The sequence below is a fragment of the Myxine glutinosa genome, chromosome 5 (genome assembly GCF_964187855.1).
Source record: "Myxine glutinosa chromosome 5, kmMyxGlut1.1, whole genome shotgun sequence".
Lineage (NCBI taxonomy): Eukaryota > Metazoa > Chordata > Myxini > Myxiniformes > Myxinidae > Myxine > Myxine glutinosa.
Genome location: NC_136265.1, coordinates 45,679,124 through 45,701,513, shown reverse-complemented (window position 1 = coordinate 45,701,513; position 22,390 = coordinate 45,679,124). Strand labels below are relative to the sequence as shown.

Here is a 22,390-nt window from a genome sequence, read left to right as displayed (position 1 = left end):
AGCCACGGGCTTGTTTCCTTATTTGGGCATGGGGCTGAACAGCCCCGCCCTTCGTGGCGCGCCCTGGGCTTGCCTCTCCCTGGCGACCCCGCCCCTCCTGTTCAAACAGAGCACGGAGCACATATTCACTATAGCAGCGAAATGAGAGGGCGCGCACCCCACGCTTGTGAACTGCTTTACCCAGAGATGGAGAGTTTGGCTGGGAAATGGAATTATTGAAGGGGAGCTATTCTTAATTGATTCGGTGCAATGGAGTATTAATTAATGGAAGACAAAGCCTTAGCCTAATACACAGAATAAGGAAATAAACTACCAACAAGGAGGAAATCTATGATTGGCTAACGTGATTGTTGATGACCTAATTACGGGACGCCCTTTTGACCTTTATACACAACGGGAGGAAGGAGGGCGACATTTTACAATGTACTATACAATAAAAAAAACACAATAAAAAAAACACCATTCTCATATCCACAACAATATATATATATATATAGATACATACAAATATATATAGATACATATATATATATATATAGATACATATATATATTGTTACGGATCGCGGATTAAGATGTTATTTACCGAGCGGTGGTATTGCCGCGACCTAACAGTTATTCCCCGACTAGACCCCAATTCCACCCGACATTGACCAAGTCGCGCTATGCTAAATCAATGAAGGAAAGGACATAACGACTGGGATCAATGACACGACGCAAGGGGGTACAGTTCTCAAGACCTCCGGAGGAGGATATAATTAGTGGTGGAAAAGAAGGGTAGATTACAAGGTAATGAGGCAAAGACACAGAAAAGATGGGCACTTAGTCACAGTCTTATCTTATCCCCGACAGACCACAGACAAACGGGACAAGACTGACTTACACAGGGATTGATGGCAGGGAAGGACAGGCAGTCGATAGCACAAGGTGCACCTTGGCTCAGGGACAGGATACAGCACGGTCCAGTCCAAAGATGCGGGGAGGTATTGCAGCGCTCGGAGGTGGCGTCTCTCTTCCTTCAAGTCCAGCGCGCATCTGACGTCACCTCCCTCTTCCTGCGCATGTTCAACGGGGAGTCACACGCCCTCGGCTCGTTAGCTCCGCCCCAGATGGCATCGGTCCGCCGCTTCTATTGGGTGCGGGGGGTTACCGGGCTCCGCCCTTGACGAGGAGCTGACAGCGAGCCCCTACGTGGTAACCCCGTCGAGCACATGCTCAATGGCGGCTAACCAAGCCGGAGTGAGGACGCGCACTCCCCGCGCCGCCGCCGTTGTTGTTGCTGTTGTTGTTGTTGTTGCTGAACCGTGAGGAAGAGCTGCGGGGAGGTATTGGGAGGTCCTAAACTTCCTAACGGTGCCATACAATCACATTCTGGTGCAACGAAGAGTCAGAATTAATGGAAACGAGTCCTTAACTGACATAGACTAAGAATAACTAGCAAGATGTCCTATAGTTGTCTACGTGAGATGCGGTGGACCTGGATGCGACATTTAATGGGGGAAATAGGGGAAGGTCGGGTCTACAGAGTGTTGTTTACAGAAAATGGGACTAGGGAATGGGGGATTGGGGATAGTTGGGAAGTATGGAGGAAATAGGGGAATATTTACAAGCGGATATGGATGGAGGCCAATCTCATATCCGCAACATTGCACCCTTCTCTACCTCGGGGCGTCCCGACCCGATAAATTTTTACCTACGTTAGTGTGGCACTCAGATGTAGTTCCCTCTACTATTAACTCAACCCTGAGTGCGACAGTTTTACAGATGTTCACAAATGAGTAAATATGTCCCCCTGCGACGTTGCACCCTTCTCCTCACAGAAACACACCCACAGGATAACCGAATCGCGGAAAGCATCCTCAAACTAAACATACAGCCGGTAGGGAGCATTATTTACAATTGACGCTACTTTATTTACAAGACTAACCCAGGACCTGTGATTGTTCTTTCTGGGGGGGAGACAGTCTGCTCTGCATCAATGCACCATTAAAGCACCCAAAAACGCACCAATACACACCCAAGCACCAATCGGTGCAGTCACCATTGTTCATGAAAATAAAAACAACAACCCCTAACCCTGCAGGTGTCTCTTGCTCTTCGGCTCCCTCTGCTGGTTATTATTATTGTCTTCCAGTTGTTGTCTTTCTTTCATTTTCTTACTGGCGGCCTATTTGCAATAAAGTGTGCCCAACGTGTCCATTTTATTTTCTTTATTTATGGCCCACAGGGCCGACTACGTGTGGTTCACCTGTGGGGCATCGGTGCCCTGTGGCCAAGGCCCGCCAGCAAGATTTCGGGCCCTCATGGCCGGTTCCAGCAGAGGGGCCATGTCCCAACCCATGGGGTCCATCAGTGGTGCTCGGCCACAGACATGTGGTCCATAATGTGGTGCATCGATGCAGACAGCTGGTTCTGAGAGTTCCGGGCGCACAATGGCCGACTCACGCACGCTCCCCTCGGCGCCCAATGGCGCACAGGTCATGTGGGAGACAAAAGGGGAAAGACAAATGAGCGAGGGGTAAGGTCACAAGGGTACACATCAATAAGGCAATGCAAGGCGAAATGCATACGGAGGGCGAAGTGAGAAAGCTCGTCCCTACCGTACGTCACCCCCCTGTCACCTACACCACCCTTGCCCTTACCCCATATGTACAAAATCTACCCATTTACAAATTCGTCACTACCGTCACGTCTCCCCATATTTCCTCTATACCAAATTCGTCACCACAATCCCTCTATCCAAAATTTGCCATCACCCAATTCGTCATCAATCCTCATAAGGAGGAAGAGATGGAACAACAAAGCACAATGTCACACCCACGTCATGATGCGTCTCACATTCCAAACATCTGCACAATAAAATAACAAAACATGGCATGGTGTGGAGGTACGTCATCTCAGGTGAGTGCATGTAGATGGTGCGAGGAGACTTCAATCCTAACTATCCTCTAAATGACATTAACACACTTTACACTACCCGGGGTCTTTCCCTGCCAATCCATTGGCCAACTTACTCTATGGGTTCTAAAAACCAATTCCCATTGACCAAACTGTGGTGCTTCTTAATTTGGGGTCTCACTCCCCCGATTCATCTCCCGGTGCCCTCGCACAATTTCTGGGCTGTGACGTGTAGCTCTCCCAGCAGGTCTACCCACCTGCACACCTCCACCACTGTAGTTGCCACCCGAGCTTACCTGCTCCTTAACCTAACCTATCTACTGGGGAAGGCCCCTCCTGGCTCTGTCACCCCACTCGGTGCCCTCTGGCACTGGGCTACCCGGGTCTGTCCTCCGGATCCTTGGGCCCCATCCACAACTACCGGCTCCCAGAGCCCACCTGCGGCCTCACCTGGCCGACATCCTCACAGTGGTGGAGTGCCCAAACCAACTACACACACTAACAGGCTACACGCCCAGCCATTTCCACAACACTAATGCACCCATCCAAATACCATTCTGTCACCCGCACCACAGATGCCAATATCCAACCACAATTTACCTATACCCTCTACCTAACACTTACACTACCCGCCCCGGGTATTCGTGATGGGGGTCCACTCTTCCCCCATTCACACCTACGCACCACCCACTCCACTCCATCGTTTCCACCATACTCACTCCACGACCATCCATTCCAATACTCCACTTATTCCACACTCCATGTCTTCCACACAACCATTTATTCCATTCACCTGTTGGTGCACACCTGTGCACTCACACCTGGTGCCACCTGCACCCTTCTCTCCCCCAAGCGCATTCGCGCTGATCCATAACACTCACTACTCCCTCACTGCTCCACACACCTGTCCAGTTCTCACACAGCATCATCTCATCTAACTACTCCCCTCTGAAACTTGCGCTTCCCAGTCGTCCCTTTAAACTATTGCGCTCCCTCGTCATTATCATCCATACTAATCTACCTGCGTCCCCACTACAGGTATCAGTCACTAACTAAACCTTAACGTTACCTAATGTCAATCTCTTCTAGATCCCTACACACGATATATCCTAACCCACCCGGGCTAGTTTTCACTGCCATACACCCCATAATCTATAGCGCATTTGCCCCCCCTCGCCGTGAGGGATGGTGGATTGCCCATCCCACCACATCGGGGAGGTCCCACTGTCAATTTTGCTCGTCCAAATTCCAACCAATTCAAAAATTTTCCATTTACTGCCAATTCTACCCACTATTATAAATTTCGTATCAAATCACTACCATCATCATCACAGTCCGCTATATCCTAGCCTCGGTGCGTCATGACATCATTAAACTCGGTTCGTAAAGCCGAGCAATGAATTCGGGTGGTTTGGTCGCCTGCAGGTTGAATCCGTCCGGCTTTCGGTTCAAGGGAGGTGGTTTGGTTGGACCGAGGTTCCACGCACCATCTCGGCGCGGCACCTTGCGGTCCCGGGCCCGATGGCTCAATCTCCCCCGGTCGGAACCCCGTCCCCACGAGGGGGCACCGTTCCGCTTCCTCCCACTCGCCCTTGAACCGGACCGGTCGCCTGGCCCGACTAGGCCCGGACTCGACCGTGCGGGGCGGGGCCAAGCCCGAATCGGCAACGACGCTTCGAAGAGAAGCGACGCAGCATCGATCCGCGCCGGGCCTCGCACCCAACAAAGCACACCGCGCCCCGAGTGCTCGCATCGGCTATCCGTCGCCCTAACCACTAACCCGGTTACCGTCGATGCTTCACTTGCATGCTCACACGCATACGCTACCCCTTTCACCCTCACAAAACCCGGCGTTCCAACGCCGTCCGTACATTCCACCAACGCTCTCCCTGTTACACACCACACCTCTCGCGCACACTCTTGCGCACACCTCGGTCCACACCTCTCCTCCGTTACGTCCTCCGTAACACTCACCATGGGCGTGCACTCTTGCATCCACCCACTAACGCGCTCACATGGGCTCTCCCACACCCGCGCTACCACTAACTCAGGTGTGCCTCCTCGCACACCCTCGACCATTCCAAGCGTGCATTCTCGCACCCGCTCCACCACCAACTCACTCCTCGTGTCACTCTCACCCTCGCACGTACACTCCGTACACCCCGACGTGCATTCTCGCTCGCACTCGGTTTCACTCCCACACTTTATAACACACCCACTCGCCGACGCACACTTTTTCCTCCCACGCGTGCCATTTCCACTCACACGGGACCCCTCACCAACGCCCGGATGCCTCCTCGATCCCAAGCGCGCGAAAATTCTTTTGTCGCCAAACATCCTCTTACAAAATCTCCCAGCACAATACACAACAGCACGTCTCACCTTCGGGGTTCTTCTTCCTCCCTGCACCAAAACCTGCAAACTTCCATTTGGATTAGCGAGTACATCATCATGATTTGAGCAGGGACTTTGTACATTTTCCATTTCTCCCTGCAATTCCCGGGCTACCTCCGTCATCTCTTCAATTTCAATTCCCAGCACTGCTTTTTCTTTATTTACCTCGACGACCGCTGGCTTTAATAAAACACCCTCTACCTCATCGGTCGCCGGCTTTTCCAAACCCCGTGTCGCGATTTCTACCCCCGTCATTGTACCCGTGCTTTCCTCCGCTTCGCTCAACCAGCGCTTTTCGACCCGCTTTACCTCCTCCTGCACCCCTGGGACCCCCTCGCCCACCATGCGATCCATGGTCTCCCCACATTTTTGCATGCGGTCACCCATTCTGTCCCCAATCTTGCCGATTCGCTCCATATCGGCCCTCATTCCGTTCGTTATTGCTTCAAATTGGTTTCCCAATCGCTCACTGTCAGCATCCATTTTGTTTAACAATCGCTCACTGTTCCTGTCCAAAAGGGCCTCCATTTCAGCCATAATTAATTGCATGTCTTCCACCGTTGGTACAAAGGGCGCGGCAAAATTTGGTGCCGCTGTAACCACGTGCGCGAGAGCGCCATTTTGTGCACCTGATACCTCCTCAACCACACCTTCTTTACTCTCCTCCACCATTTTCCCCACTTCTTCCCTGGGGTCCTGGGTCGATTCTACCCGACTCTCCTCTACCGGAACCCAGCCGTCTTGATCTGCCATAGCACGACTTTCAAAATTCGGGTTTTTATTTTAAAACAAAACAAATTTCACAGTTAATAATTTCGAGCGCGTGAAGCGCGCTTTGGGTCCAATCTCACTCCTCGACACCAATTGTTACGGATCGCGGATTAAGATGTTATTTACCGAGCGGTGGTATTGCCGCGACCTAACAGTTATTCCCCGACTAGACCCCGATTACACCCGACGTTGACCAAGTCGCGCTATGCTAAATCAATGAAGGAAAGGACACAACGACTGGGATCAATGACACGACGCAAGGGGGTACAGTTCTCAAGACCTCCGGAGGAGGATATAATTAGTGGTGGAAAAGAAGGGTAGATTACAAGGTAATGAGGCAAAGACACAGAAAAGATGGGCACTTAGTCACAGTCTTATCTTATCCCCGACAGACCACAGACAAACGGGACAAGACTGACTTACACAGGGATTGATGGCAGGGAAGGACAGGCAGTCGATAGCACAAGGTGCACCTTGGCTCAGGGACAGGATACAGCACGGTCCAGTCCAAAGATGCGGGGAGGTATTGCAGCGCTCGGAGGTGGCGTCTCTCTTCCTTCAAGTCCAGCGCGCATCTGACGTCACCTCCCTCTTCCTGCGCATGCTCAACGGGGAGTCACACGCCCTCGGCTCGTTAGCTCCGCCCCAGATGGGATCGGTCCGCCGCTTCTATTGGGTGCGGGGGGTTACCGGGCTCCGCCCTTGACGAGGAGCTGACAGCGAGCCCCTACGTGGTAACCCCGTCGAGCACATGCTCAATGGCGGCTAACCAAGCCGGAGTGAGGACGCGCACTCCCCGCGCCGCCGCCGTTGTTGTTGCTGTTGTTGTTGTTGTTGCTGAACCGTGAGGAAGAGCTGCGGGGAGGTATTGGGAGGTCCTAAACTTCCTAACGGTGCCATACAATCACATTCTGGTGCAACGAAGAGTCAGAATTAATGGAAACGAGTCCTTAACTGACATAGACTAAGAATAACTAGCAAGATGTCCTATAGTTGTCTACGTGAGATGCGGTGGACCTGGATGCGACATTTAATGGGGGAAATAGGGGAAGGTCGGGTCTACAGAGTGTTGTTTACAGAAAATGGGACTAGGGAATGGGGGATTGGGGATAGTTGGGAAGTATGGAGGAAATAGGGGAATATTTACAAGCGGATATGGATGGAGGCCAATCTCATATCCGCAACAATATATATATAGATACATATATATATATATAGATACATATATATATATATATAGATACATATATATATATATAGATACATATATATATATATAGATACATATATATAATATATAGATACATATATATATATATAGATACATATATATATATATATAGATACATATATATATATATATAGATACATATATATATATATATAGATACATATCTATATATATAGATACATATATATATATATAGATACATATATATATATATAGATACATATATATATATATAGATACATATATATATATATAGATACATATATATATATATAGATACATATATATAGATACATATATATATATATAGATACATATATATATATATATTACATATATATATATACATACATATATATATATACATACATATATATATATACATACATACATATATATATATACATATATAATATATATATATAATATATATATATATATATATATATATATATATATATATATATATATATATGTCGGTGCGGTTTGTTATCTATCTATAATTCCAGTAATCTCTGTACGTTTGTACGTTTGTCTGTGACCGCTGTTTCTCGACAACCACGGGTCCGATATACTTTAACTTGCCAGGTATATTGCTGGGGACCCGAGATGTGCCTTTTCAAGGTTTCATATTAATCGGACAATACTTACCGAGCTATGTCCAAAAAACGATTCAACCAATCAGAGAGCAGCGAACTATCGCGTGTGCCGAACGTGGCGGACCACACTCTGCCTCGGATGGCACATTTGAGAGCGTATTCATTTATTTCACGTTTGCAAACTATGTTGGCGTTAAACTATGTTTTAAAACTAATAAAAACGAATTTGCGATTCATTCGCTTCCTGCGCGTTTGTGCACGCGATGGCGATTTCTTTACCAAACTCCGGAAGCCGTTCGCTTTGGACCAAACCATTGCATGTAAATAGAGGGGGGGGATTGTCACCACTCGCAAGCCGTTCGCTTTGGACCAAACCATTTCATGTAAATAGAGGGGGGGGATATAATTTTAGATATAGATATAGTACGGGCATGCCCTAGTTGTACAAACTCTGTTATAAATGTAGTATGAACTGTTATTCATAGTTAATAAAAAAAGTTTTTTTGCTTCGCCATATTTTAAAATGAGAAATACATGCTTCCCCTCGCAAGCCAAATGGGCCTGTCGTAAAACTCTCCTTCGGTTTGGAAACTGCGTTACGAGCCGCGGGCAGAAATGCGGACAATGTGTGAAATGTGAATCTCTATACGTGGGATGCTTGAGTTTGTATACACAGACCTTTCCTTGGTAGACTGCTATAATCATTAGTTATATTCCGTATGCTTGATTTATGATAGAATACTTGATTCCCCTGTTCTGGATTAAGTTTAAATGAGGATGCTCGCTGAAAGTGTATCCAACGCCTGGGATTTGTCAAACGGCTCGCAGCACATTTATGACCCCAGTTTGGGCTAGGAAAGCAAACTCCCTCCAGTGAATTACACCTCCTGTCACCTTGGAGTCTTGAAGACACATCTGGTCCAGAGATAACAGCGAAGTGCTTCACTCCCCTGAGGCAACAGGACGGATGTCGGTGGGGGACCTGGCCCAGTAAAAGGACGTTGGTGGGGGCACAACTGCCCATTTTCCTTTGTCCTCACAAACTTCAGCGGAGATTCTCTGATTAGTGTACCTCTATATAAACGAACTCTGAATTGGTGTTTCTTTAGGAAGGCTGATGTGGCACTCTGTCCATTTTGTGCTGTAGAATCGGCCTTTTCTCCCAGCTGTGTACTTGGTGTTTAATAAACGTTTGTCATTCTCATCTGGTGGTGGAAGCCTATTACGATCGTCCCGACATTAAATGGTGCCGGGACTCGGATTGCAGCAGGCAGAGGAGGAGAGGAGCGGACTCTGAACGACGGAGGGAGGTCGCCTTGTGACCGGCCGGCACACTGATTTGCTTTAAGGTGAGCATTGTATACACAGACCTTAAGTCCTTCCTCGGCACACCTGAGCTCCTCACCACATACAAGGCTTTCATCCGCAGCTCAATGGAATACTGTTCTCCCCTATGGGCCGGTGCTCCTGCCTCACACCTAGCTCGGCTTCACGCTGTTGAAACCAAAGCTTTCAGAATTATTGGAATCTCCCGCGATGAAGCTATCTCTGAGGGCCTTTCACTCACTCACCGCAGGCAGGTAGGTGGTCTTTCTGTCTTCTACCGACTCCTCTCCGGCCTTGCACCCCCAGCTCTCTCTGTGCTCTGTCCCCCAAATATTCCTACAGGTCGCACAAGATCTGCCAGCAACCCTCTGATGGTTAAACTGCCGAAATCTCGGCTCTCTGCTCACCTTCACTCTTTCATTCCTCTTTTCTCCCGCCTCTGGAACAAACTCCCTCACTCCCTTCAATCCCACTCCTCCCTCCAGGTCTTTAAAACAGCTGTTCACCACCATCTCTTATCTTCCCCCATCCAAAACCTTGATCTTTTCTACCCCCGCTAATTCACCCCAGATCCACCTTGTTTGAAATTCCAACTTCTTTCCTGGAAGTCCTGGCAGTGTCCATATGTTTTATACCTCTCCCACCGCCCCCTTCCCACGCCCCCCCCCCCCCCCCAAAGCCCTCGCCCTCTCTCAGATCTCTCGATGTCTCCATGTCTCTCGGTCCCTGCTCTCAAATGTTGTGTTTGTGTCCTTCCCCCTCTCTCCCCATCTTGTCTACCGCTCCCTATGTTATATGTTTTTTGTGTCGGTTTGTCTTTCTGTGTGATTAATGTTCGCTCTTTCACGAGCCTCGACCTTGTATACAAAAAAAAAAAAAAAAAAAAATTGTTATATCAAAGGGTTATTTCTCCAAATTTGAACCTCTCTCCCTCGGGCGGGCTCTGTCCGCTCCCTTCGTCATCTGCTCTGCCTGCACTTCGAACGAAAATTGTAAGTAAAAGCTGTTTTGGGCTTCAGAGTGACAAGCGATTGTTAATCCACCAGGATAACGTTAAGAGTAGATCTATCAGAGGGTAACGCTAAGGATAACGTTACAGTTAGCAAGGAGAGGGGGAAAAGTGAGGTCGGACAGCCATAGGCTGCACCGGTGACCGAGAACTTTCCAGGAACAGCCCAGAGACAAGATGGGGTATGCCATTGCATGCCAGGGAAAGAAGGGCTGTGGCTAACGTAGAGGAACATGGCCAGGAAAAGGGAAATGCGCAGGTACCAGGTAGGCTTGACAAGAAGGTAGTGACAACTACGAGGTCAAGCCAGGAAGCTCGAGACTAAGCTCTAGACAAGAGGGCAGGAAAGTTGCTGAAGCTGTAGGGACAGAGGAAGCAAGCAACAGAAATCCAGATAGAAACAAACCAGGACCAGGTGAACAAGAGAAAATAAATAGGCTCACAGCAAGGGGCCAGGTAACCACAGGTAGGAAGAACAGAAGTGGTTTTTGAAATATTGAAAATTTAAGCATTACAGCTGTAGTTATTGAAGCTACAAGGACAGAGGACAATTAAGTAAGCAGTTAAGCAAGTAAATCAGCGGTTGATGCCGCTGGTCCAGGATCCAGACCAAGACCCCGCGGTAGGGGAGGTAGTTACCATACCAAACCCCTACCCCCCAAGACCTGGGCTTTGTCCCAGGGCTCCAGGCAACACCCCCCCCCCCCCCCCCCCCCCGCCCTGCCATACCCTTTCCACCCCAACCCACCCTGTCCAACCCGTCCAAAAATCCTTTTTTTTCCTTGAATGGAGTGACGTAAAATGAATGAATGTATATTATATAGGGATATTAATACTTGTATCTCATATTGGACTTTAAATCGAATTTTTGTCATTAACGTGTGTATTTGTGTTCATTGTCATTGTGTGTGTGTTATTGAATGCGGATGTGTGTCCTTAACGTGTGTATCTGGCCGATTTATTTGTCTGTATGACATATGCAAAGCAGATGGGTTTCAGTGTGAAGCTTTGTAAATTGTCTGCTTGACGTGCGGAAATCCAGGCCGGGAATGTCGATTTTAGCGTCTATCCAAGAGTCTAGGTGATGTCCTTAACTGAGTCCAGATTTTCATTTGTTTGGGAGTGCTTGGGAGCGATTTGATATAAATCAGGTCAGGAGAGCACTCGGAGGAACGTTGATATGAAGCGGTTTCTTGGGGATGGTTACAAGATGGGCTGCCTTTGCCTTTTCAGCGGCAGTCGGGCAGAAATTTGGAATTTGTTGAATTAAATTCAGAATTTGAATTGAATTGTATGTTTGACTTGAATTGAAGAGTTCATTCAATGGCAGATTGAATTCATTCAATTCAACTGAATTCAGAAGTCGAATTCAGAATACGGAGTTTGCTCAGAGTGCCGGTGATAACCTGCCTACTCAAAAAGGATGTGCCCCGCACGGTGGGAGGTCCGTGAATGGTTGACAAAGGGTTTCTTGAATTGCCTGCAGGAATTATGCGATTAACGATTATATTGTGTATTGGCGACTTGTGGATTGTATGAGTGTATCCCTGAGGCCGATGTGACCATGGGAGTCAATGAGTCGTGTAATGAGAAAGATTACAGTTTTGCTGGTGTGAAATTATGTCATGGTGTGGAATGCGGTCAGAGGTGCGAAATACACACCTTTGATCTGGAGGGAGAGCGGAGGTTGTGGTTTCATTGCTCTGTCTGTCTGTGGAGTTATATTTCTGAGGCATGGATTTCAAGGAGGAGGTGTGTGCCCTGAGAAAATTGTGGTTCGTGGATTGGGCACTCTGGGTGGGCACTGGGGGCTGCAGTTGTGTGGGCGCACAGGAGAGTGCAGGGGGAGTGGGCGCGAGGAGGTGTGTTGATGAAGTGTGCGAACGACGAGCGTGTGCAAAGGTGTGCTGTGGTCAGGTGTGTAACGAAGCCTGAGAAGGGGAATGAGTGTATTTGGGAGGATATTGTTCCAGGTGCAAGAGAAAGTGCAATGACGAAGGGCATGGAGACACCTGGATGTGTGAATAAGGAACATCGAATGGTAGATGGCTATAGGGTTTAACAATAATTGGTTTTGATATCAGTTGGAGGGATGTGCGAAAGGTGTGCACCAGGTAGTGAGGGTGCTGCATGGTAGAGCACGCCTCCCAAGAAAGGCTGTGGGGTTTAGGCGGAAGTTCCTGGACGGACCGGTTGGTTGTTGATTTGATACATACATCGGGCGGTTGCATTTGTAATGCCTAATGGAGTCTCACTGATTGCCGTTTACCAAGCTGTTAAACTTGGGAGGCTGAGTCAACCAGCTGGGTGTTAATTCAACGGCAGGATATAGAACTTAAATCGGGAAAGAAAGGAAATATATTGTTGGTTAAAACTGAAATTATGTACGTAATTAGTGAACAGAGAATATTGATTTCTGAAATTTGTTGTCGTCGTTGTGGTTGACGTCTTATTAGGTGTTGCGGGGGACTCAGGAAATAAACAGACTTCCGGTTCTGACCGGAAGCGTCCGTTACAGTGTGCTTTGAATTTAATATTAATCGTGCTGAGTACTGTGACGTGCATGATCGAGCTCTGGGGTTATTCACGTTACATGGAGGACATTTGGGAGGGTGCAAGGAGATGCAGGTAGCATGATTCAAGTCGTGGTATCAAGAGGGTGTGTGCTCAGGTGTATTATGGGTTATCATAACTTGCCGATTATGGGGGCACGCACCAAGTAGAGATCGGGCAGCATGGTGGAGCATGCATGCATGGAGCATGGTGGAGCATGCATGCATGGAGCATGGTGGAGCTTGGAGCATGCATGGAGCATGGAGCAGGGTAGAGCACCTCGTGTGGTTAGAGGTTGCATTTGCGTGGAATACAGTGAACATGCCAGACTTTTGGCTTTGTGAGGCTCCAGATAGAAGTTGGCATATAGATACTGTGAATTAGACTGTGCCTGTCTGGAGAGGTGATGTCCTTTGCTGGGGCTTGTGATACGCCTCTGTTATTTGTCTGTCTGTCTGTCTGATTGTAAGTCTGTGGTTCGATGGAGGGCTAATTGAGTGCTCAGGTGTCATTGTATTAAACATCGGAATGCACCTTTCGGAGGACCACCAGCTGTTCCATGGAGGTAATGTGTGAAATATAGCATAAGCTATAGGTCATGGAAATATGGCAGTGTAAGCTCGCCGAGGAAGAGTTACCTGTAGTAGGGGACGTAGCAGATTGGTGGATTATAATGACGGGGGAGCGTAATAGTATAAGGGGCGACTGGGAAGCGCAAGTCTCAGAAGGGAGCAGTCAGCTTCGACAATACAGGGTGTGGGAAGGAGGCGATGGAGCAGTGTATGAGTGAGTAATTGGACACAATGAGCTGCTTGGCGAGCCATTGAGGTGGATTGGATGTTTTATCGTTGTTGTCTTGGGAGTTCAGTTGACATTGGCCGCACATGTTTCGGAGTGCTCTAATCGGCACAGGGAATGACAATTGTAAGGACAATTGCTTCATTGAGTGAGTTACATGTTTTGTTTTGTTTTGTGGATCGGGGGACAAGCTAGTTTGATGGGACCCTGGGGTCTTCTGTGTGTCTATGTGTTTGTCTGTCTGTTACACTGGACCCTTGGATGGGTTTTCATGAGACGAATTTCAGACATAACAACAGTGAGAATCTATTTTGAGCGAATCACAGTGGGTGAGAAAAACATGGTGTGTGACCAGACACCAGAATTGACCAGAATTGGAATTGGAATTGACCAGACAGTAAGACATATGAGAACTATTTTATTTTCAATAAATAGACCAGGTTATTTTATTATTTGTTTATTTGCGAAAATAAATAAATAACAGGGGGAGGTTAATGGTGGCTTGTTGGTGGTAACTCGAGTTGAAACTCTAGCTGAAATAATTTAAATATAGATAAGGGGGATACTGGGATATTGGGATATGGGGCAACTATTGGGCTAGAGATGGAAACAGGTGTAGGAAACAGGTGAATGGGATGCTAGGGGAGTGATTAGAGAAAATTGGATCGAATTTAAAATCGAATATTGGATAAAATTGGATCCACTTGAAAGAAGTGGATTAGGAAATTGGTGACCAGGTGTTCCCAGGTGTTCGTAGAGCACTTCACCCGCAAGAACGCCCTGGAAAAGGTGGACGGGACCATTCCAGGTATTGCCGACTACACCAACCGCTGTCTTTTGCGAGGGCAAGACCTCCTGGATCCACGACACGCATTGTAAGTTGGCCCTACCCACACCCACGGTCACTAGAGTCCCACCTACCACACCCATCGTCACACAGGATGGGGCAGGATCTGCACAGACATATAGGACTAATTACACTTGCACTGCTAGGATTATACCACCTCGCCAGCACAGCGCCCACCACCCCACCCCTCAAGTGGGCGGACATGGTGACATATGTTGAAGAATTATATAAAAACCTAACCTCTAAGTCTCACGTCCATTATCAAAGCGTTACCTGGGGGCAGAAGATAAACGTACCATGTTGTCCAATACCACCAAAGGACCCCCCGTGGATTTATATAATGTGGAGGGCTGTAAGGACAAATCCAAACGGAACGAAGTCAACACAAGTTGCCCTCTCTCGTCAGAGGCAAGTACAACGGGGAGGAAAGTTTGGACCGACAGCAAGTTCCGCCAGAGCAGGATTCGAATGGGGAAAAGGCTCGAACACTTTAACCACGCACGCTTTACTAGAAAGAAATACCACCCTGATATTGATATGTGAAGTTACGACCATACAATTATTGACTCACCGGCCACCATGCGCCACACACATAGTGACACCACGGGCCCCAATAGTGGTAAGGAAGAGGGCAGAGGGAAACACGTCGGAAGGGATAGATGCCTCAATCACCCGGCTCAAGGCCGCTACCCAGGATCTAACGGATAATCGGAGGGGAAGGGAAGAAGCCAATAGTGTATGGTCCGGGATAGCGGCCTGGTTCCAAGGATAGCAGTCTACACCCGGAAATCCAAAGAAGATTTTTCTTGCGAGCAACTTCCATTGCTTCATCGCATGCTGCTGAAGATGTTGTGGCTGTTTGCAGCGGATGTGGCCCAACATGCTCACCAGCAATGTATACAGCATTCTTCATGTACCGCAGTTACTGTGCGCTGCTTCTGCTTCTGAATGTTTGGGAGAGGTGCCTTCGGGAGATGTGGTACATATATTTTGATGAATGATCCTATTTCGTGCATGATGTCTTTCATGAATTAAATGTAAAACTGTACAATTAAATGGATGATTGAAAAAAACTCATTTTGAGCCGCTTTGGGCGCTTATTTCTATTACATTTGATAGTTAATTGTGGCCATTATTTTTATCACTGGTGCATAATATTTATAGCATTTTATGAGGAATTTAATATCTTTGCCCACAAGATACAAAACGTTGGTGAAAATACTTGCATTCTTTATACACATTAAACTGACAATGACCAGATATATTTTGGATGGAAAATCTGCAACCGGCGATCTTCGGGGTTAGGGTTGTACATCCAGTGATAAAACAGAGAAGGCAAAGAGCTACGCACACACTGCTATTACACATTTTCCATCTCTAGGGACCCTAGCCTTACTAAAAATCACAATTGCCCTTGCTCCCTTTGACTGAGACCGACCAACCCCATTGGCTCATAGCCTAATATATATATATATATATATATATATATATATATATATATACATACATATCTTATTTGGTTCCACGGGTAGCCTGGTGTTGGCTTAGCGGTTCGGGTGCCGGCTTGGGATCCTAGGATCCTGGGCTTGAATCCCGGTAGATCGCTGAATTAACGCCAGGTGGGTTGACTCAGCCTGTCATCCTTCCAAGGTCGGCAAATTGAGTACCAGTTCACTGGTAATTCCATGGGTGTCGCAAGAGGCGACCAACAGGGTTGGCGGCAGGAAGGGCATCCGGCCATAAAAGATTGCTTCAAAAAGGGGACCAGGGTGCCCGAAAAAGGTCAACCTTCGCTCTGCAGGGGAAAATGGCCTCTAAAGGTGGTTCATTTGGTTCCACGTCAACAACAACACCAACAACAGGCATTTTAAAATTTGGTTTGGTTCCACGTCACAAAATGAATTATACTAGGTGTGTGTGTGTGTGTGTGTGTGTGTGTGTGTGTGTGTGTGTGTGTGTGTGTGTGTGTGTGTGTGTGTGAGTTTAGTGTGTGGGTGTGTTAGTGTTATCCACTGCCACTGCTTACTTGTATCAACAGGAAATGATAGGAACTATACACCTCTCATCCACGGATATTTCTCTTATTTCCTACATTTGTGTGAGCCCGATTTGCATTCAGGAACACAATGATGATTAGCCACTTTAAAATTGCCATTCTTTTGTTTAAATGATGGAAACTATGTTTGAAAGATTACTTACAGATTTCACCCTAGCAACGGCGGGTTCAATGTTCCCAGTGTAGCGGAAGTGAGTCGCTGAACACGAACACACACACACACACACACACACGAACACACACACACACACACACACACACACACACACACACACACACACACACACACACACACACACACACACACACACACACACACACACCCTCGAAAGTCCATATTAATCCCCCAGGGTTCAGTTAAAAATGTAGAATCATCTGTATCTAACAACATGACAAGGCTCATTAATTATCACCAGGTAGAGTAAGCAGATGATGCTTCACAGCTCCAGCTCATTAGCCAGATGAATGGGATGGTAGCCAATACAACCCCGTTCCTTCATGTCCACTGAGTAAATGACCTTCTCCATTAACATTATTTACTTGGTGAACCACTTCAATTCATTTTTAATGTCTCAACTTCCCATCTCCATGCTTTCATTTCCTTGTTTGTAAACTATGCAACAAGTATCATTAGCCCAATCCTTTCATGCCTTTCTTCCCAGTTTCAGAGATGAACCAATTAATCACATTACATTACACAGGGTGAAGCAAAAGTCACTATACAGTTGTATACATTATACACAGTGCCTTCAGAAAGTATTCACACCCCTTGACTTTTTCACAATTTGTTATGTTACAGCTGGATTTTAAAATGGATTAAATCGAGATTTTTTTTGTCATTGATCTTCTACACATAACACCCCATAATGTCAGTGGAATTTATTTTTTTGGAAATGTTTACAAATTAATTGAAAATGAAGAGCTGAAATGTTTTGAGTGAAAAAGTATTCAATCCATTTGCTAAGACACTTGTTACGGGGTCCTCCCCTATCCCCTGGTCTCGGTAAACCTCCGAACCCCGAGAGGGTCCCCGGCAGAAAGATATGTTATCTTTGGTTGAAATCAATCAAATCAATAATGAAACCACACCAAGGGTTATGAACAAACAGTAATATACAGACTTGGCATTTAATATGGAATTTTTTTTTTTCTTGACTTGGGTTTACTTTCTGAACTCAGTATATCAATCTGGTTTGTTTCTTTTACCCTTCGGTGATGTCTTTGTTGAAAGAACCATGTCACTGATTGTCTTTCGTAGCAAGAAGTCAATAACAGGATTATATCACAGGTGGCGTGACAAAATGTAAGGACAGGTACATTTGACGATTGGCTTCACAATCGGGTATATAAGGGTTGTTGCGTTCTGTATTAGTGGAAAACAACTGCTGCACGTCTACAAAAGTTATCGCCGCTTCCTCTGGAGATGGTCCGTCAACTTGACAATGCTGTTTGTCACGGAGTGGTGGCTTTACGAAATTCTGTCATGAAACAGCGTGCTATTGCTCGGCAGTATGGCATCACTCAAGGTCAGGTGTCAAAGATCCTGAAACAAAATGCTCAGAGGGGTGTCCCTACTCCAATACCGAGGCCAGGACGTCCACGCAGAACCACAAGGAGAGATGATCGCCAGCTGCACCGGTTAGTCTGCAATGGCCGTACCAAGTCAGCTAATCGGCTTAGGGCTGAGTGGCAGCAACTGACAAATGTGCCTGTATCCAGAAGGCTAGTCAACCAACGACTGGTTCAAGCAGGCTATCGTGCCAGGCGTCCCCTGAGAAAGCCACGCCTGAACAGACAACACAGCCAGCACCGATTGCAGTGGGCCAGAGAGCACCGTCAATGGCAGCCAGGACACTGGAATCACGTGACCTTCAGTGGAGAGTCTAGATTTCTGGTCGATCGTCAAGATGGCTGCGTCCGAGTGCGCAGACAAGTGCATGAAGCCCACAACGAAGATTGTATAGTGCCAAGAGTCCAAGCTGGAGGTGGTGGGGTGACCGTTTGGGCTGCTTTTCATGCAGGGGGCAAAACTGACCAGGTTGTTCTGAATGGAAACCTGAACCAGTTCAAGTACAGGGTCATTCTGGAAGAAACATGGCTTCCCTTTGCTCGTGCAGCCTTTCGAGGAAACTTTGTCTTCCAAGATGACAATGCACGGCCTCATCGTGCTCGCATGATCCAACACTTTCTTGCTGACCGTGGTGTAGAGCATATGGAGTGGCCTGCCATGTCCCCGGATATGAATCCGATAGAGAACTTGTGGGAAGAATTAACGCGTCAAATCGACAACTTGGACCAGCAGCCGACCTCTGTGCGTGAATTGCAGCAGACTATTGTCACTGCATGGCAAGCGATTCCTGTCCAAACCTTGGCAAATCTCGTGAACAGCATGCCTCGACGTGTACGTGCTCTCCTGAATGCTCGTGGGGGTTACACGAAATACTGAACTGTAATTTTACTGTCCGTAATCCCAGTCATAATTTAGCTTTTGTTTTTGTTGAAAAAAGATTTGGCTAATGTGCAAAATAAAGAGATACTTCTGGAAAACATACAGACGTTTAACACAGTACTGTCCGTGAATTGAGTTCGATATCAGTTTACATCACTTTCAAGGATCAATTTATTTGCTTCGAAATGTCAAATGTGGTTTTTGTTTCTTTTAAAGGTCACATTAGCAAAATCTAGAATAATTTCAACATAATTCCAATGAACTTTTGGTTCTACGTCATCTTGAAAAGTAAGTTCACCTCCACAAAAAAAATATTCCATATTAAATGCCAAGTCTGTATTATAAATCACAACGGAATCACGACACAAATAATAATAGCAATTCGCCCTACAATCACTATTTTAAGATGGTACCACCTTATCTATTCCTTTAACCCAAACTCACAGCACTCCCCCAATGTCTCTGTACCCCTCCAAGGCGAAGTCGATTTGCTCCCGCGATCGTTGGATCAATGTCCGATCACAATCAATTGAGGCGTGGACGATCGAAGCAACCCATAGGTCACGTGGTCCAACACCCAGCACAATAGTGGTGGAATGGGAAACCTCCCAAAGACACGCTCTGACGTACACGTCTGTGGTTCAATCAGCAAGTCTCCTTATAATCCTCAAAAGCCACTTTCTGGCACAGCCATCCCCAGCAACCCACCGGGGAATAATGCCCGGCCGACGCGACAAAAACCTTTTCACTGAAGGTAGCGCACGTGGCGAAATGGCGGACGGCTTTCACTCGAGCCGGGCTTCCAGGCAAGGACACTACTGGCCCTCAATGCAGATACCCGACTACACAGGCTCCACAGCACTCCGGCGATGTCACCTATCGCACAAACTTCCTTTCAAGGACTCAAAGTTCACTCGCACTGCCCACTCGACCACTCGGTACTGAGCTTCAACCAAGATCGTCTTTTTCCTTCTTTTCCACGCCTCTTCTTCCTCGCTCCCTTTCTCTTCCGGGTCACGATCCGGATTTCCGGCCACATTTTACCAAGAGCGCTTTTAAACCTTTTAACCGCAATAACCCTTACTGAGAACCAACAATAATAATAATACCAACCATAATTAGGGCCGAATCCGTAACACACTCCAAATTGAGCTCAGGTTGATCCAATTGCCTTTGGCAACCATCTCAGTAGTTTGGCTTATGTACACGATATTTAAAAAAATGTTCAGGATTTAACCTTTCATATGACACAGATCTATTCCTAAGACCACGCAAAGGTGGGGAACCTAGAGTATCAGCCCCTCGTTGCCATACCTTCGGGAAGATCCGGGAAAGTGGGAGGTCAACTCGCCGCCAGTATAATATTTCTCCATCGTACCAAAGCATGGATCCAAGTGGATAGGTGCGTTGTGTGACCACCAGCTGATCTGCTGAACATGACTGCACCAACAGTTTCCTGTGACACAGCCATTTGTTTTGCAATTCAATTATTATTGATGTCAAAAATATCAAACGTGCAAAGAATATTCAACAACCAAAAGCAACCAGCAAAATCAATAATTGTCATCCAATCAGACCTTGCCTCTTAAAACCTACAGTGCACCTGGAAGATACTGCCCAGTTTGCCTTTCAGTTACAAAATGAAAATAGTAAAAGATAATGAATTTCATGGCTTGGATGAAAGCATTGTTTTAACATACCGTAACTTGCTAAACTTGAAAATTTCCACAAACGCTTGAACTCAGGGAAATGTTTTAGTTCAGCCATTACAATGGATTTCAAGAATGGATAAAATGTACAGAATGTCAAGAATATCCGATTACCCCATTGGATTTTTTAAAAGTTGAGATGGTTTGGTATTTTTTTTCCCCAGGCACCATCAATGTCACAGGAGAAACATGATACATCTCCGTGTTCTGCAGTGTGTTGAAAACGGTTCAAACGTTTCTCTCCAATATTCAGGCCACAAAGTTCAATGATTAACCGAGGATGCTAATTGGGAGGAGGACATAGGTTAGTTATAGTTAAGCATCGTCATTGATCTTGCAATGCAAAGCTATAAACATTTAGTTTGGGTTTGTTGTGAAGAAAAACTGAAACATTTGGAGCGTATAACATACAAATAACAAGGTTTTAAGACAAAGATTCATTTGGGGGCTTTGTGTAACCATTTGAGAGCACCGAGTTCATCAGGTTAGGATCTCAGGTCCAAGTCCTGCAAAGTGCATTGTACTCATAATAATTTGTCATTTGTCTACTTGTAGCCTTGTACTTAATGTAAGCGTACTATAAAGTCTTCTCAGGTCCTTATTATTTGCATAACATAAATATTTTAACACCAAAAACACCAATATAATTGTTGCGCAGATCACGCTCAAGAAATTTCAAAACGAATTGGACTAAGCATTGAAACTGTCGAATTAAGGCACCAATGACGTCATCATCAACAACACTTATTTCCCCATGCGGGGTTCTTTACAATGAGCCACATTTTTAAAAAAATTATACGCAGCCCTTTCGGAGATATATAGGTGCAAAGTTTTTTGGTTTTTCTAAGATGGTGCCTGTACCAAGTGACCTATGACGTAATAATTATCATTTAAAAATTCGACAAGAGGAGGCGCACCTATGGTGAACATTTCCGGTCAATCGGATCAACGGTTGCAGAGAAAAGCATACTTATTCTGCGTGGACAAACACGTGGGCCCCAATGCAATATCCTCTCCTCTGGCGAGGGTAACGAGAACGGCACTCTCTAACACCTAACTCCTAACTCGAACCCAAACAACTCGGTGTAGCGTATACCTCCGCCAGGCTGAATAGTTTACGTTTTGCATACCACTGATCGACCAGATCTGGATCCAGACCTGAACCAAAATCGAATGGGCTTGATCTTATCACCAAACCAACTCATCAACCTAGTTCACACTTTTTAAAATACCTTGCTATATATCGGTTCTTTTTGTTGGCTAAACATGGTGTTGGCTTAACAGATAAGCTAAGCCTTAAGATTCTAGGGTCTTGAGTTTGAGCCCCTGTCGTGCTGTTGAAATAACACCAGGTGGGTTGACTCAAGCCGTCATCCTTCCGAGGTCAGCAAAATGAGTACCAGCTTACTGGAGTAATAAACCATTCGGAGTGGCGACCCATCCGGGATTGTACTACTTTGCCAAAGAAACTGCCTCGGCAGCTCCTATGCACCTCATAGCGTAAAAGGAATGGTTATTTTTTATATATATTGTTTTTGGTCACATTACTCAATGGTGAAGAATCACTTGGGAAAATTAAAACATTCTCAAATTCAGATAATCATCAAAATTGAATCAATTCGTCCTTGTCAGAGACCCAACATGTCCACCAAGTTTTGTCCGAATCCATCCATAACTTTGAGATATCGTGATATATATCGTTTTTGGCCCCATCTCTCAAGGCGAAGATTCACTTTTAAAACCTTAGTATC

At 46.3% G+C, this 22,390-nt stretch overlaps 1 protein-coding gene across 2 annotated transcripts in view; it reads right to left on the bottom strand.

Moving 5' to 3' along the window:
- The window catches only part of LOC137427568 (alpha-N-acetylneuraminide alpha-2,8-sialyltransferase), a 78,784-nt gene that overhangs the window by 42,660 nt on the left and 13,734 nt on the right, over window positions 1-22,390 (bottom strand). For both annotated transcript variants that reach the window (XM_078778005.1, XM_078778006.1), the window contains one exon: window positions 20,245-20,386. In XM_078778005.1, coding sequence (XP_078634131.1) covers window positions 20,245-20,386 — 142 coding nt within the window. The remainder of the gene's footprint in view (window positions 1-20,244; window positions 20,387-22,390) is intronic.